Source organism: Trichechus manatus, unplaced genomic scaffold (genome assembly GCF_000243295.1).
Source record: "Trichechus manatus latirostris isolate Lorelei unplaced genomic scaffold, TriManLat1.0 scaffold00107, whole genome shotgun sequence".
In the NCBI taxonomy this organism is placed as follows: Eukaryota; Metazoa; Chordata; class Mammalia; order Sirenia; family Trichechidae; genus Trichechus; species Trichechus manatus.
This window is the reverse complement of record NW_004444043.1, coordinates 4,335,353-4,350,318: the sequence shown is the minus strand read 5'-3', so window position 1 is coordinate 4,350,318 and position 14,966 is coordinate 4,335,353. Positions and strand designations below refer to the sequence as shown.

The window sequence follows — 14,966 nt, the reverse complement described above, 5'->3', positions numbered from 1 at the left end:
CACACAGAACTTGGAAATAGACCATCCAATGTACTGGAGGAACAGCTAACTAACCTTGTATATTAATATGTAGTCCCTAGGTGACACACAGTTAACGTACTCAGCTGCTAACCGAAGTTTGGAGGTTTGACTCCACCCAGAGTTACCTTGGAAGAAAGGCCTGGTGAGCTACTCTCAAATGATCAGCCACTGAAAACCTCATGGAACATGTTCTACCCTGACACACATGGCGTTGCCATGAGTTGGAGTTGACTCCACAGCAATTTTTTTTTTTTGTGGTACATTAACATATCTCAGGACACTCCAAAGCTGAGGTTCCACCACTCTCCAATTAAACCAGCTATGTTCAGGCACTCTCTCCTAGTTTGTCCACCTTGCTCTCTGCCCAGGGAGGCTCCCTCACCCTCTTCCACTTAGTTTTGACCAGTGAGGGACCCTAGTGGGAGACCAGACAGAAGGAAGAGAGGAAGGGAGGGATATACATCACCTGGCTCCCTCCCTGTGGGGCTACCTCAGGCTGTCTGTGTCTCAACAGCAGGTCACTGCTCTCTCCACCATTGTCTCTTTCTGGTTCTGATAATCACTCCCTCACCTCACCCCTGAGGCCTAGGAACAACAACAGCGGTGCTGCAACTATTCCCGGGATTCCTCACACTTTGCTTCCATCTTTGCAAATACTCCCTTCATTAAATACTTCTCAAATTACCAAATTTGGATATGCTATCTCTTTTCTGAAAGGTCCCCGACTGACATACTAATATATCCTGCTTTCAAAAACCACGACTACTTCTTGTCCTCCTCAAATAATCCCAATTTTTGTGGAAATCTTTTTTTCTGAAGGAAGCTGTATCACTGGTTTTGACATTTCAAGGTTCCAGCAGGGGAAGGCATCTTGGATTTTTTTCTCAAACTAGAGGCCAACACAATACACGTGGGTTTCTCTGTGGGTGTTCCTCCTATGTGACAGCTGATTGTGCTGCCTCATCTTGGCACACATAACTTTCTCTTGCTGTAAAATCCCTTGCCACAGAATACTATCTATAAATATTCGGATAATTCAAATGAGCTCTGAAGGGCTTTGATTCTCTCACCTTCCTCTGTCCTCCAGCCACTCAAGCTGATGCCACCTGCCACAGGCAATAGCTGTCAGGAATTTCCTGTGGTGTGAAATATGTCTTCAGGCATCTACAGAGCTCCAAACCCAAAAACCCATTGCCGTCAAGTCGATTCCAACTCATAGCGACCCTATAGGACAGAGTAGAACTGCCCCATAGAGTTTCCAAGGAGGGCCTGGTGAATTCGACCTTTTGATTAGTGGCTGTAGCTCTTAACCACTACGCCACCAACAGAACTCATTGGTCACATAATAGGCTGAAGAGTCACAGGCAGAGTTCTAGCTCAGTCATTTTCAAAATATCTTGTTGGGAACTTTGGCTATTAAACTTTATGTGCCTTTCAATGGGAGAATAGGAATAAATAGATCAACCTATACAAGAGGTTCAAGGGCGCTGGCGGTTCAGTGGTAGAATTCTTGCCTTCCATGCAGCAGACCTGAGTTCGATTTCCGGCCAAATGCACCTCATGTGCAGCCACCACCCGTCTGTCAGTGGAGGTTTGCGTGTTGCTATGATGCTCAGCAGGTCTCAGTGTCACTTATAGATTAAGATGGACTAGGAAGAAAGGCTTGGCAATCTATTTCCAAGAATCAGCCAGTGAAAACTCTATGAGTCTCAATGGTCAAATCCACAACTGATCATGGGGATGGTCCTGGACCGGGCAGTATTTCCCTGTGTTGTGCATGGGGTGGCTATGAGTTGGGGGCCTGACTCTATAGCAGCTAACAACAACTACAAATAAAAGAAGTTCAAGACAAAAGATTGTTTTGGCAGCTGTGTCTTATTGACAAGCTCCAGCTAGAAATGAAAAGACTTAAGTTCGAGTTCAACTTCACTGCTTTGTTAATTCAGATGACATTAAGCAGTTCGCTACTGAGTCAGTTTGTTCATCAGTGAAATGACGACAGTAAAACTTGCCTTGTCTATCTGAAATGGTGATTGAGTGAACCAAATAAAATATTTGTAAATCAGCAAGCACATATTGAAAATCTGCCCTGGGTAGAACTGGCCAGAAGTGCAAAGGAGGGACACCAAAGAAAAAAGGAGACTAAGTCCTGAATTATTTAAGTGCAAATCCAAAGAAATTTTATGATACTTAATTATCATGACAAACTCACAGAATGTAACACACCAAATTATCAAATATAATTATAGAAATAAATTAACGTGGAGTCAGTGCCAATTTTGGTTCTTAAGGTTTGACTCAGGACAAAGTTACAAAACAATGAATAAATAAGGAAAAGTTGTAGTTTATGCAGCATCAACTTACTTCTGAGGAAAGGGAAATGTTTGGTCCATGGGATACAGCCCATCAAAATAGCCAGAACTAGAGAAGGGCCTCCGTGCTCAAATAGCCTGATTTTCAAAGATCCCAAACACATCCTTACCCAAGAAAGAGTCTATGGATTATTCCTTCATCCGTTTTTCACTTCTGACATCCACGTGGGTGAAAGAGCCCATGTACTCACACCCTGAACCATAAATCACAGACAGAAGAAAAAATTGGTTCCAGAGGTGTCATGAAAAATAAAGACCTAATGGTGTCACTCACAGTGGAGAAAAAATCAAGTTTTTTCCATAGCTTTGTCAGACAAGAAAAAGATCAAGAAGTATTAATTTAAAAAGAAAGACTACAGAGAGATTACTATAGAAACAGGTCATGTGAAATACAAAATATAATGTCTCTGAAGGTCATTTTTATTTTCATGGAACTGAATTACTCACCCCACAGAGCTAGGAAACAAGATACACAAATATCCATACACAAAAACAAATTCAAAATGGATTAAGGACCTAAATGAACAAATTAAAACCATAAAGTACTATAAGAAAAAGCAGAAGCAGTGCTGTAAGGCCTAGCTTTTGGCAATGAATTATCTAACATAATAACAAAAGCACAAACAGCAAAAGACAAAATAAAAAAATGGGAACACATAAAAATTAAAGACTTATGTTCATCAAAAGACTTTACCAAAACAGTGAAAAGACAAGCTACTGACTGGGAGAATACCTTTGGAAACGATATATCCAACAAGAATCTAATAATCAAAATATATATAAAACTTTGGCAACTTAACAGCAAAAAGAACCCAATCATAAAATGGTCAAAGGACTTGAACAGACATTTCACCGAAGAGGACATTCAAATGGTCACCAAACACATGAAAAGATACTCAGCGCCATTAGCCATCAGAGAGATGCAAATCAAAACCACAGTGAGATACCATTTCACTTCCACTAGGATGACTAAACTGAAAAAAAAACAAAAAAAAAAACAAAACTGAAAATAACAAATGTTGGCAAGGATGTGGGGAAATTAAAACCCTTACCAATCGTTGGTGGGAATGCAAAATGTACAGCCATTGTGGAAAACAGTGTGGTGGTTCCTCAAAAAGCTAAAAATAGAACTACCATATGACCTAGCAATTCCACTCCTAGGTATATACCTAAAAGGCTTGAAAGCAGAAACTCAAACAGAGACTTGTACATCAATGTTCACTGCAGCATTAGTCACAATAGCCAAAAGTTGGAAAAAAACTAAATGCCCATCAACAGATGACTGGATAAACAAAATGTGGTACATACATACAATGGAATACTACTCAGCTAGTAGGAGAAATGAAGTCTTTTTTAAAAAGATTTTTATTGAACCGAGGTACAACCTTGAGTATATCCCACCTAAATTTAGAGACCATCTCAAGAATAGATTTGATGCATTGAACACTTATGACCGAAGACCAGACGGGTTACGGAATGACATCAAGGACAACATATATGAACGAAGACAAAGGTCATTAAAAGGACAGAAAAGAAAGAAAAGACTAAAGTGGATGTCAGACGAGCCTCTGAAACTTGCTCTTGAACATAGAGTAGCTAAAGCGAATGGAAGAAATGATCATGTAAAAGAGCTGAACAAAAGATTTCAAAGGGCCACTCGAGAAGACAAAGTAAATTATTATAATGAAATGTGCAAAAATCTGGACTTAGAAAACAATAAGGGAAGAACATCCTTGGCATTTCTCAAGCTGAAAGAACTGAAGAAAAATTCAAGCCTTGAGTTGCAATTTTGAAGGATTCTATGGGCAAAATATTGAACGATTCAGGAAGCATCAAAAGAAATGGAAGGAATACCCAGAATTACTGTACCAGAAAGAATTGGTTGATGTTCAACCATTTCAGGAGGCAGCACATGATCAAGAACTGATGGTACTGAAGGAAGAAGTCCAAACTGCACCGAAGGCACTGGTGAAAAACATGGCTCCAGGAATTGATGGAATGCCAATTGAGATGTTTCAATAAACAGATGCAGTGCTGCAAGTGCTCACTTGTCTATGCCAAGAAATTTGGAAGACAGCTACCTGGCCAACAGACTGGAAGAGATCTATATTTGTGCCCATTCCAAAGAAAGGTGATCCAACAGAATGTGGAAATTATCAAACAATATCATTAATATCACACGCAAGTAAAATTTTGCTGAAGATCATTCAAAATATGATTGCAGCAAGTACATAGACAGGAAACTGCCAGAAATTCAAGCCGGATTCAGAAGAGGACGTAGAACAAGAGATATCATTGCTGATGTCAGATGGATCTTGGCTGAAAGCAGAGAATACCAGGAAAATGTTTACCTGTGTTTTACTGACTATGCAAAGGCATTCGGCTGTGTGGATCATAAAGCATTATGGATAAGATTTTGAAGGATGGGAATTCCAGAACACTCAGTTGTGCTCATGAGGAACCAGTACATAGACCAAGAGGCAACTGTTTGAACAGAACAAGGGGATATTGTGTGGTTTAAAATCAGGAAAGGTATGGGTCAGGCTTGTATCCTTTTACCATGCTTATTCAATCTGTACGCTGAACAAATAATCTGAGGAGGTGGGCTATATCAGGATTGGTGGAAGACTCATTAACAACCTGCGATATGCAGATGACACAACTTTGCTTGTTGAAAGCGAAGAGGACTTTAAGCACTTACTGATGAAGATCAAAGATGACAGCCTTCAGCATGGATTACATCTCAACAGAAAGAGAACAAAAATCCTCACAACTGGACCAATAAGCAACATTATGATAAATGGGGAAAACACTGAAGTTGTTAAGAATTTCATTTTACTTGGACCCACAATCAATGCCCATGGAAGCAGCAGTCAGGAAATCACACAAAATATTGCTTTAGGCAAATCTGCTGCAAAAGACTTCTTTAAAGTGTTAAAAAGCAAAGATGTCACTTTGAGGACTAAGATGCACCTGATCCAAGTCATGATATTTTCAATCGCCTCATATGCATCTGGAAGCTGGAAAATGAATAAGGAAGACTAAAGAAGAATCGATGCTTTTGAATTATGGTGTAAGCAAAGAAATATCGACTATACCATGGACTGCCAAAGAAGGGACATCTGGAACATGAGGCAGAAACAGAATGTGTGGCTAACTACCTCCATGAACAACGGCCTCCTTTGCCATGAGACCAGAAGAACTGGATAGTGCCTGGCTACCACTACTGAACATTTTGATCAAAGATTCTGTAGAGGAATCATGATCAAAATGGAGAAAATGCAGAACAGAATTTCACATTCTCATGAACTTCAGACTTCCTGGAGCCAGGAAGGTTGGATGAGCCCCTGAAACTATTGCCCTGAGATTATCCTTAAACTTCAAACCAAAAATATCCCCTGAAGTCTTCTTAAAACCAAATAATAGTTGAGCTTAGCTAGTAAAAAATGTCTACCTTGAGCACTGAGCTCTTTTAAGAACTATCTTTATGGGATTAAATTGACAACAGCCAACTTGAAAGATTAATGGGGGAGGAGCAACTCAGAAAAGGAGAGTGAGAATGTTTGCACAACTCGAAGAATGTAATCAATGTCACTAAATGGTACATGCAGACATTGTTGGTGTGTGTTTTGCTGTGTATATTCTCAACAACAACAAATAAAAAATAAAGATACACAAATATGAGGGTCAGGTTCCTTCTAACTACTCTGTTTCAAAAGTACATGTGACAATGACTCCCCTTCCCCGCTCCCCCCCACCCCACCCCTGCTGCTGCAAATATCTACAAAAGATTAGAGAAGTATTGTCAGGAGTTTCTGGGTGGCACAAACTGTATGCGCTTGACTACTAAGCTAAAGGTTGACAGTTCAAACCCATCCAGTGCATCACAGATGAAAGGCCTGATGCTCTTCTGCAAAGATTACCAGCTAAGAAAATTCTATGGAGCAATTTTACCCTGTAACATATGGGGTTGCCATGAGTTGGAATTGACTTGACAGCAATGAGTACCTTGTAGATTTTCTTTCATTGCCTTGCACACCTATTTTCCTTGCACCACATCTATAGAAAGCTAATATATTTATATATCAATTGTCACATTTTTATATTATTCAGATGATGATTTTATTAAACATGTTAGTGGTTTGGTGCTTGCTGAGGATATCATCAGGCTTTTGAATATAGCCAAATTACTCTTTTCTTCAAAAGACACTCTTCCAACCATGCCTTCTTTGAAATAAACATTGAAAATGGTTTTTTGTCTCAGGAAAGGTTTGTGAGCTGCAGATTACTCTGCAGGTTTTCTCTGTGACCGTGTGGGAAAGATCTGAAATATTTATCACTGTGTCGGGAATGGGTGTGCCATCCTGTGTGGAAAGGGCCTATAGCTGGAGGATGTCCAAGGTGTTGGCAAAGGTTTCTGGGAAGATTCATCCTGTGGAACCAGAATGCAGTGCTGAAAATCTCCAGGGAGAGAGATTATCTCCTAGCACTTACAATGCATTTTATTAACAAGAGTCAGTAGGCGAAATACCAGGAGAAAAGGCATCCTTTCTGACGCTTTCTCAGGCTTTGAAAACGAGGCTTGCTGCTTTCAAAACAGCTTGGGAGGTGAGATGGGGTGAGGCTGGTTGGGGGCAGGGCAACAAGCTGATTTGTAACTGGTGTGTTATAAGGCCTATATATGAGCCTGCTTCTGTTTATGAAAACCACATCCTAATTTCTTTTCTTAGGATGGTCTTGATTTTGGATACTCTGTTCTATCATCAGATTATGTATCAAAGATGTTTCCATGTTTTTGGTTTAGAAAATATGGCTATCTTACTTATCATATTGCCTCTATGATTATTTTCATAATAATGCTTCTACGATTTCTTTCATCTTTACTGCTTCCACCTTGGCTGGCCTCTCACTCTTCTCTTTACCTTTTCCAAATTATGACTTCCCTTTAATACCCATCACTAGTTGTATCTGTCAGGATCCCAGTATAACTTTCCTGGGTCCTAGACACTTTTGCCTTATGGCTCCTTCCTTCATAAAAAATATTCAAAAAATATATTTTATGACAGAGGTGGTATACAGACAAAGATAATCCACGCTGGATCATATTCATTTTTTTCTTCTGACTTTAAAAGACATTAAGATATTTTGAGTGGCTCTAAAAGTATCGTGGGCCCTAGGCACTGTGCCCCTGTGCGTGACGGAGAAGCGGTCCCTGGTACCACCTCCATCAAGCTGCCCTAAACAGATGCCCCTCCTCTTAATCCAGAACGCACACTCTAGAATCTGAGATTCCAGTTGAAATCCCAGCTTCTCCACTTTCTAACAATAATTCAGAGCAAGTGATTCAGCCTTTCTGAATGTTAAAGTCAGATTCTTCACTTATATAATTTTTACCTCGTAACGGCTGTCAATGTAAAGTGAGACAGTGTATATAGAGTGCTTGGTACTGTCCCTGGTCCTGAGTAAATACTTGGAATTGGTAGCTATTCATACTTAAACTGGAGTCCCTTTTCTCCACTTCTCCAGGGCTTGGATCTGGAGGATCTGGGCTGGAAAGCCCCCATGGTCTGCAGTCAGAGGCTTTGCAGTTTGCCTGACCTTTATTCAAATACTGTTTCTGCCCCGGAGCAAGTTATTTAACTTCTCTAATGCTCAACGTCTTCATCTATACGATGAGAACAATACTATCACCTACCTCATAAGCTTTTTGGAAGGAATCAATGAGAAAATGCATGCTCAGACCCATGAAACTTAATAAGCAGTAGTAGTAAAGGAAACCCTGGTGGTATAGTGGTTAAGTGCTATGGCTGCTAACCAAAAGGTTGGCAGCTCGAATTCACCAGGTGCTCCTTGGAAATTCTATGGGGCAGTTCTACTCTGTCCTATAGGGTCACTATGAGTCGGAATCGACGGCAATGAGTTTAGTAGTAAAGGTGGAGTCACTGGGTGGTGCAAGCGGTTAACGGACTCGGCTGTTAACTCAAAGGTTGGAGGTTCGAATCCACCCAGAGGCACCTCAAAGAAAGGCCTGACGATCTGAAAAATCAACCAATGAAAACTGTATGCAGTACAGTTCTATTCTAACACATACGGGGTCACCATGAGTCAGAATCAATTCGACGACAACCGGTTAATATTTAAACTGACATTGGTCATTAACTGTCTTGCTTTAAATTTTACACGATCTTGTACCTTTCCTCTTTTGTCATGACTCCCTAATTAAACTGTGCCCTCCTAGAGGGCTGGGAGTGCATTTTAGACATATGGTCCTCAAACTTTAGCATGCATCCGAATCATCTTGAGGAATTAAAGCACAGATTGCTAGTCCCACTGCCACAGTTTCTAATTTAGGAGGTCCAGGATGGGGCTGAGAAAACAAATTTCTAACAAGTGTCCAGGTGATGCTGATGCTGCTAGTCTGGGGACTCCACTTGGAGAGTGACTGTTTTAGACGGCTCTGTATCCTTCCAAAACCTAGCTAAGAGCCTTGCATAGAGGGAAGCTTTCAAATCGACTCACAGCAAATTATTTATGCAAAACATTCTACAAATGCCAGAAGGAAAATTCTAACTCTCCTTTCCCTCCATTAAGGAGCCCTGGTGGCACAGTGGGACCCTGGCTGTGCAGTGCTCAAGAGCTCAGTGGCTAACCAAAAAGTCAGTAGTTCGAATCTACCATCCACTCCTTGGAAACCCTATGAGGCAGTTCAACTCTGTCCTATAGGGTCTCTATGAGTTGGAATTGACTCAATGGCAATAGATTTGGTTTCGTTTGGTCTCCCCCTATTGTTGGAAAAGTTTCGTGACTGCAGAGGCTGAGCAAAAAAGAATCAGCAAAGAAATTTTATTGACAGAAAAGGTATTCGTGACACAACTGAACACTGTCATCTGTTGGATCCCAGGGACATGTGCAAAATGTAGACAAGAAGCCAAACAATAGCTCCGCCAACTCAAGGCTGCCTGAGTTCTGAGCTCAGTCTATAACAATGCCGGCAGGGATACTGGGATCCATCTGCTATGCTCTTTCTGATAACAGATCTGGGGACTCTGTAGAAGGAAATAGCTTGACGGGAAGCAAGAAAGATTAGGCCAACTGAAAATGGCTGGGTTTATGAAGCTGCACTGGAATATGGTAGAGCTTTTAACTCCTTAGGTAGGGCACACTGCTAACCCTCAATTTACTCCTGCTCTTCTGTTTTCTCTGTTCCTTTCATCAGAAATTTAACTTGTGTATGCCAAAGCTATCCTGGACACATCCTATTTGAATAAATTAAGTTTACAGAATTTAAAGGAACTCGAAGTAAGGAAGACTTGAAATGCTCTAGCTCTACCCACCCATTTTACAGACGAGGAAACATAAGCCTGAGGTTTATCCTAAAACATATAATTGGTTAATGGGAGAGCCAGGCTGGAATCCAGATTTCTTGACTTGCAGTCCTTTATACACACAAAATGAGGAGGCAAGAGATATTGTTTCCCCACCACAATTTAAGAAGGAAAGATGATTTTTCCCCTTCACTTAAGTTCCTTTTCAGTGCTAACCTTTTTGTCCTTGGAAGCAGGAGGGCTTTATAAAGGCAACTGAGGAGAAATGAAGGGCTCTAAAGAGTTTCAGAAAAGCCAGAAGCTTGAAGGCAAGAATGACATTCTGTTCCTGGGTGGTGCAACTGGTTAAGCACTTGGCTACCAACTGAAAGGCTGGCGGTTCAAATCCACCCAGGGGCACCCTAGAAGAAAGATCTGGTAATCTGCTTCCAAAAGGTCACAGTCATGAAAACCCTATGGAGCACAGTCCTTCTCTGATACATATAAGGTCACCAGAAGTCAGAACTGACTTGATGGCAACTGGTTTGGTTTTGATTATGCAGATTCTCAAAAATCAGACAGTGAATGAATGAATGATTGAATTATTGATTTGATGGTTGGTTGCCAATTTTTCAGCCAATTTTTTCCCAATTAGGGGATGACTATCTCACAGTAAGATTTTAAGCCTGCTGTGGAGTCTTCTTATCCCTATTAGTGAGTAAAACCAGTTGCTGTCAAGTTGATTCCAACTCATGGCAGCCCCGTGTGTGTCAGAGTAGAACTGTGCTCCAAAGGGTTTTCAATGGCTGATTTTTCAGAAGTAGATCACCAGGCCTTTCTTCCAAGGTACCTCTGAGTGGTCTCCAACATCCAACCTTTAAGTTAGCAGCTGAGCGTGTTAACCGTTTACAGCACTCAAAGACTCTGCTTGTAAAAGTAAGGTCTTTTCACAAAACCAGAAACGTATAAGAGTGGCAGTGTGCCAGTCTGGAAAAGTGCATGCTTTAGAGGTGTTAAGTTTTGAATCGCAGAGTATTCACTCTGGTTACTTCATCATAAGCAAGGTTTAGAACCTTCCAGAGCCTCAAGTCCCAGCCACTTCCCTCCCCCCACCAGTGTGTGCAAAATAAAGGTAATAATACCTACCACCTCAGGATTATTGTGAAGATTAAATGAGATAATGTATGCAAACTGCCTTGCACACAGTAGATGTGGAATAAATGGTAGTGCCCTCTCCACACGACTTCAACGGCCTGTTTAATAATAATTAGAATAAGAAGGAAAAAAAAAAGAGTAGGTGGGGCTAGGGGGATAGAAGGGTGGGTGTGAGAGTCTGGATGGAAACAGAAATGGTTTTTTGGGCTGAAACTGGACACAAATCATCATTACGGTTATCTAGAAGCTGCTTTTGCCAATGGTGTGTTTTGCAATAAATATAAGCAAAGCTCCTATCATTTAGGAATTCTAAATATTCCATAATCTTCCATTATCTTCCTGTTTCCAAATAAAATGATTTCCAGGAAAATATGAATCTAGCTTTTTACTTACCCATTTGTTCTTGGTTTCCTTTTTCTGGGCTCAAGGAACTCTGTCTCCTCCTCCACTTCCGCTTCAGGGATCATGTTTTTCTGAGAAGGCTGCGGTGAAAGCATTTCCCATTCATTGTCATGGGCAACAGCCTGCAGTATAACAGCATCCGGCCCAGCACCACCTCGGCTCTTGGTCTTCCTTGATTGGCTGCTCAGACCAGAGGCTTCCTCTAACACTAAAGATTCTGGAGGCTTCACTTCTCCCAGAACCTGCGTCTGGTAACCCTTGCCCGGGCTAGGATCTGAAGCTGGCTCCATAGCCTCAGCAGACCATCCAGACCCTGAGATCCTGGCTTCCAGTTGACTGGAACCTCCTTCTGATGTTGGATCACCAACCTCATTGTGGCCCAAGACCATCCAACCCTGATCTTGCCCAGGGCTTTCAGGAGAAGATCTCTTAACATATTTGGAAACTACTCTCTCTGAAGAATGGTCTTTTCTTTCATTTAAAGAGGCTGACTTAAATGTGTCTGGGAAACTTGTTAACTGAGTTCCTGACAGCCCCATTTCTTCAGAACTTGTGTGAGAGTCTTCTAATTCAAACGTGCTTTCTCTTGCTTCACAGGCCTCTGGCTTCTGAGGCGAATATTCTTCATGGTTTACAAGTATGTAATCCATGTGTAGTGCATGATGATCTTCATTCTGCTCTGTGCAACTTTCTTCCTTGTATTCTGATTTTAATTGCTCAGGGTCTTTGGTAGGAATTATTTTTTCTTCTTTCAAGTCTAATATCCTCTTGTTGGCATCTGGAAGTGGAAGATGAAGGTGAAAAGGAGAGAACAAGGTTTAATTAACACATTATACGATTTGTGATCTGTGCAGATGATTCATCTAAAAAGAGATATTTTAAGAAATAGTTGTGTTTTGTAGAGCTTTTCATTTTCTCATGCACTGTCAGGGATAATTGTTCTCTATACGTTAGATATTACTGCTGTTACTCAGGACTCGGTTAAGCATGCATTGCAAATATAGCTAATTCCTGTCTACCCACATTGGTAGGAAGAAGTATCTTAAAAATGCACTAGTTTGAGTGGGTTTAATGAAGGTAGTTTCTTGGGGTTGGCAGAGAGGGACATTTCTTACCATTTGCTGGTCCTATGTCTCCACCTGCTGGTGAATAAGAATAATCTGTTTCTACGTCCCAGTCAACATCGTTGGAAGGAGACAACTCCACATCCAAGCCTTCTCTTACAGGCAAAGAAAGGGACTCAGAGTCTTCATCAATATGCAGCGCCACCAGCTGTAGTCCAGGCTGTATGCTTGTGGTCTCTGTGTGGTTTTCCTTGCCTCTTCTATCAGGCAGGGCAGAAAACAATAGCTCTGCAGCTTCACTCCCTAAAGATTCATCCTTTGGAGACTCCGCTTCCTCTGTCTTTTCAGAACCCTGGGTAGGTTCTGTGAGATAGGACAAATCAAAGGGAGGTGTGTATGGTGCCAGAGGTTGCTTCAGGACATCTTCCTCCATGGGATGGTCAGCACCATAAAGAAAGTGTTCAGGCTCTTTCATTAAGTCCTCGTCAATATTTTGGCCCATCACGTCATATTCAAAATCACCCCACGAGGCTTCAGATGAACAGATATCCTGCTTCCCTGCATCCCCATCAACTGGAGTTTCAGGATTGCCTTCTGACAATGTCAGTTTACTCATGTCATCTATTGTTCCCGTGGATGTGTTGAGACCTGAGGCATCACTGAAACTGTGGTCAAAGGCAGCTTCGCTTACATCCAGACACATGTCTGAGACCAACAGAGTGTCAGTAACTGAGGCAGGACCCTCAGCGGCAAAAGGTTGCTCATAGTCAAGCAAGGCCCTTACATCTCTCTTATTTTCAGGAGCAAAGTCCTCTGATATCAAATGGCTATTGCCATCCAGACCTGGCTCTGGGTGAGTCACAAAAATACTGGTTCCCACATTTTCATTCACTGGGATTGTTCTGTCAAAAAGTTCCAAAACAGGTACTATATCTGAGCTGGTTCCTATTTCTGACGCTTGTAAATCTATATCATTTTCATCATTTATTTCAGAAGGTTCCAGAGAAACCTTATGAGAGGCAGGCTGAGACATGCCACTTGTCTTTGCTTGTTTGCTGATTGTAGGCAGTGGAATGGCATTTTCAGAATATAGTCTTGAATTGTACGGGACAAATTCCTGCCCAGGATCCTGACTGGGCTCTTCATCCATCTTTGGTTCAGTAACATTTAACTCACCGGATTCCACTTCAGGTCCCATCTGAGCACTGCTATGGTGCTCAGTCTCCTGCTTTGCTTCATAATCATGACATATATCAGGGCTGTTGGAAGCCTGTGAGTTGCTATCATGGTCACAGTGAGTCAGTATGTCAGGATTCTCACCATCTGCTTTCAAACTGAAGGGCTGCTTTGCATCCATCCACAAGTCAGGCGAAGCTGAGGCCAGCTGCCCGCCCTCTTGGAAACTGCCATGTAAAATATCTGGAACAAACGTACCTTGAAGGCCCTCACTAGGGGTAGAGTCATTCCATTCTGAGCCTGCCTTCTTTAACAATTGGGTAGGAGAACTGACAACAGGGACATTTTCTGAGGCAATGCTTGAATTTGTAATTTCACTGGTGTACGATTTTTCTTGTTCCCAGCGGTTTGTCTCTTGACACTCAAAAGTTGAAACGTGAGATGCAACACATTCATTTTCACCTGTAAATGTTGGGTCTGGCTGATCCCCATATGGCAGCATGGTATCTGGACACTGCTCTTGGGTATGCGTTTCAAAAGTGAGTTCATCACCAGCAGAAGACATTAAGATTTGCTCTCTTGAATCCTTTTCTTTAATTTGGTCCAATATTTCCAGCTGGTTAAGCTCATCAGCATCTGAGTCTGGCTCTTTTGGTTGAATGTTCCAAAGCTGCTCATGGGAGTTCTTCTCATTACTATCCAGAAAGGCAGACTGATGTTTATCCTTGAAAGAATTAGTACAATGGGTTTCCATGGATTCAGCATCACCATGAATGTATACTTTGCAGGGATCCACATTTTGGTAGACTGAAGAATTCATCTCTAACGTATCACTTGAGTTTGATAGCTCCCCTTCAAATGTCCTCTCAATTGGTCTTCCTTCCTGTGGAGAGGCAGTCCACCACTCATCACTCTCAGCTGAGAAGCCAAGCATTTCCAATTTAGAATTATCAGCAGTCTGTGGTTGAGTTTGGGGAGACATTTGCCATGCAGTATCTCCTGTCTTCACTGCTTCTGGAGAAGATTTTGTCTCCCTATCCACTGCTGTAATCTGTAGCTCAGTCTCCTTTACTCGTGAGAAATTCCAGTGATCAGGGCTGCTTTGTCGATCGTCATGGAACAGATCTGACTTATTTTCATCCTCTGCTGGTTCTGAACTGCCTACATATTCAGAACATTCCTGAACGTGGGGATCAGCCTTGGCCAAGAACTTACTAGATTCATTCAGTGAATCTAACTGTGGTGAGAAAGTCCAGGGATCAGGGCTGTTTTGTTGATCATCATAAAATCGGTCTGACTTATTCTCTGCTGGTTCTGAACTGCCTATACATTCAGAATACTCCTGAACATTGGGCTCAGCTATGGCCAAGAACTTATTAGATTCATCCAATGAATCTAATTGTGGTGAGAAAGTCCATTGATCAGGGCTGCTTTGTTGATCGTTGTGGAATGGATTTGACTTATTCTCATCC

At 41.6% G+C, this 14,966-nt stretch overlaps 1 protein-coding gene across 1 annotated transcript in view; it reads right to left on the bottom strand.

Moving 5' to 3' along the window:
* The window catches only part of PRUNE2 (prune homolog 2 with BCH domain), a 305,962-nt gene that overhangs the window by 76,023 nt on the left and 214,973 nt on the right, over window positions 1–14,966 (bottom strand). Inside the window, exons 10-11 of the mRNA XM_023737740.1 lie at window positions 12,370–14,889; window positions 11,246–12,032 (exon numbers count right to left, since the gene is read on the bottom strand). Of these exons, the coding sequence (XP_023593508.1) occupies window positions 11,246–12,032; window positions 12,370–14,889 (3,307 nt within the window). The remainder of the gene's footprint in view (window positions 1–11,245; window positions 12,033–12,369; window positions 14,890–14,966) is intronic.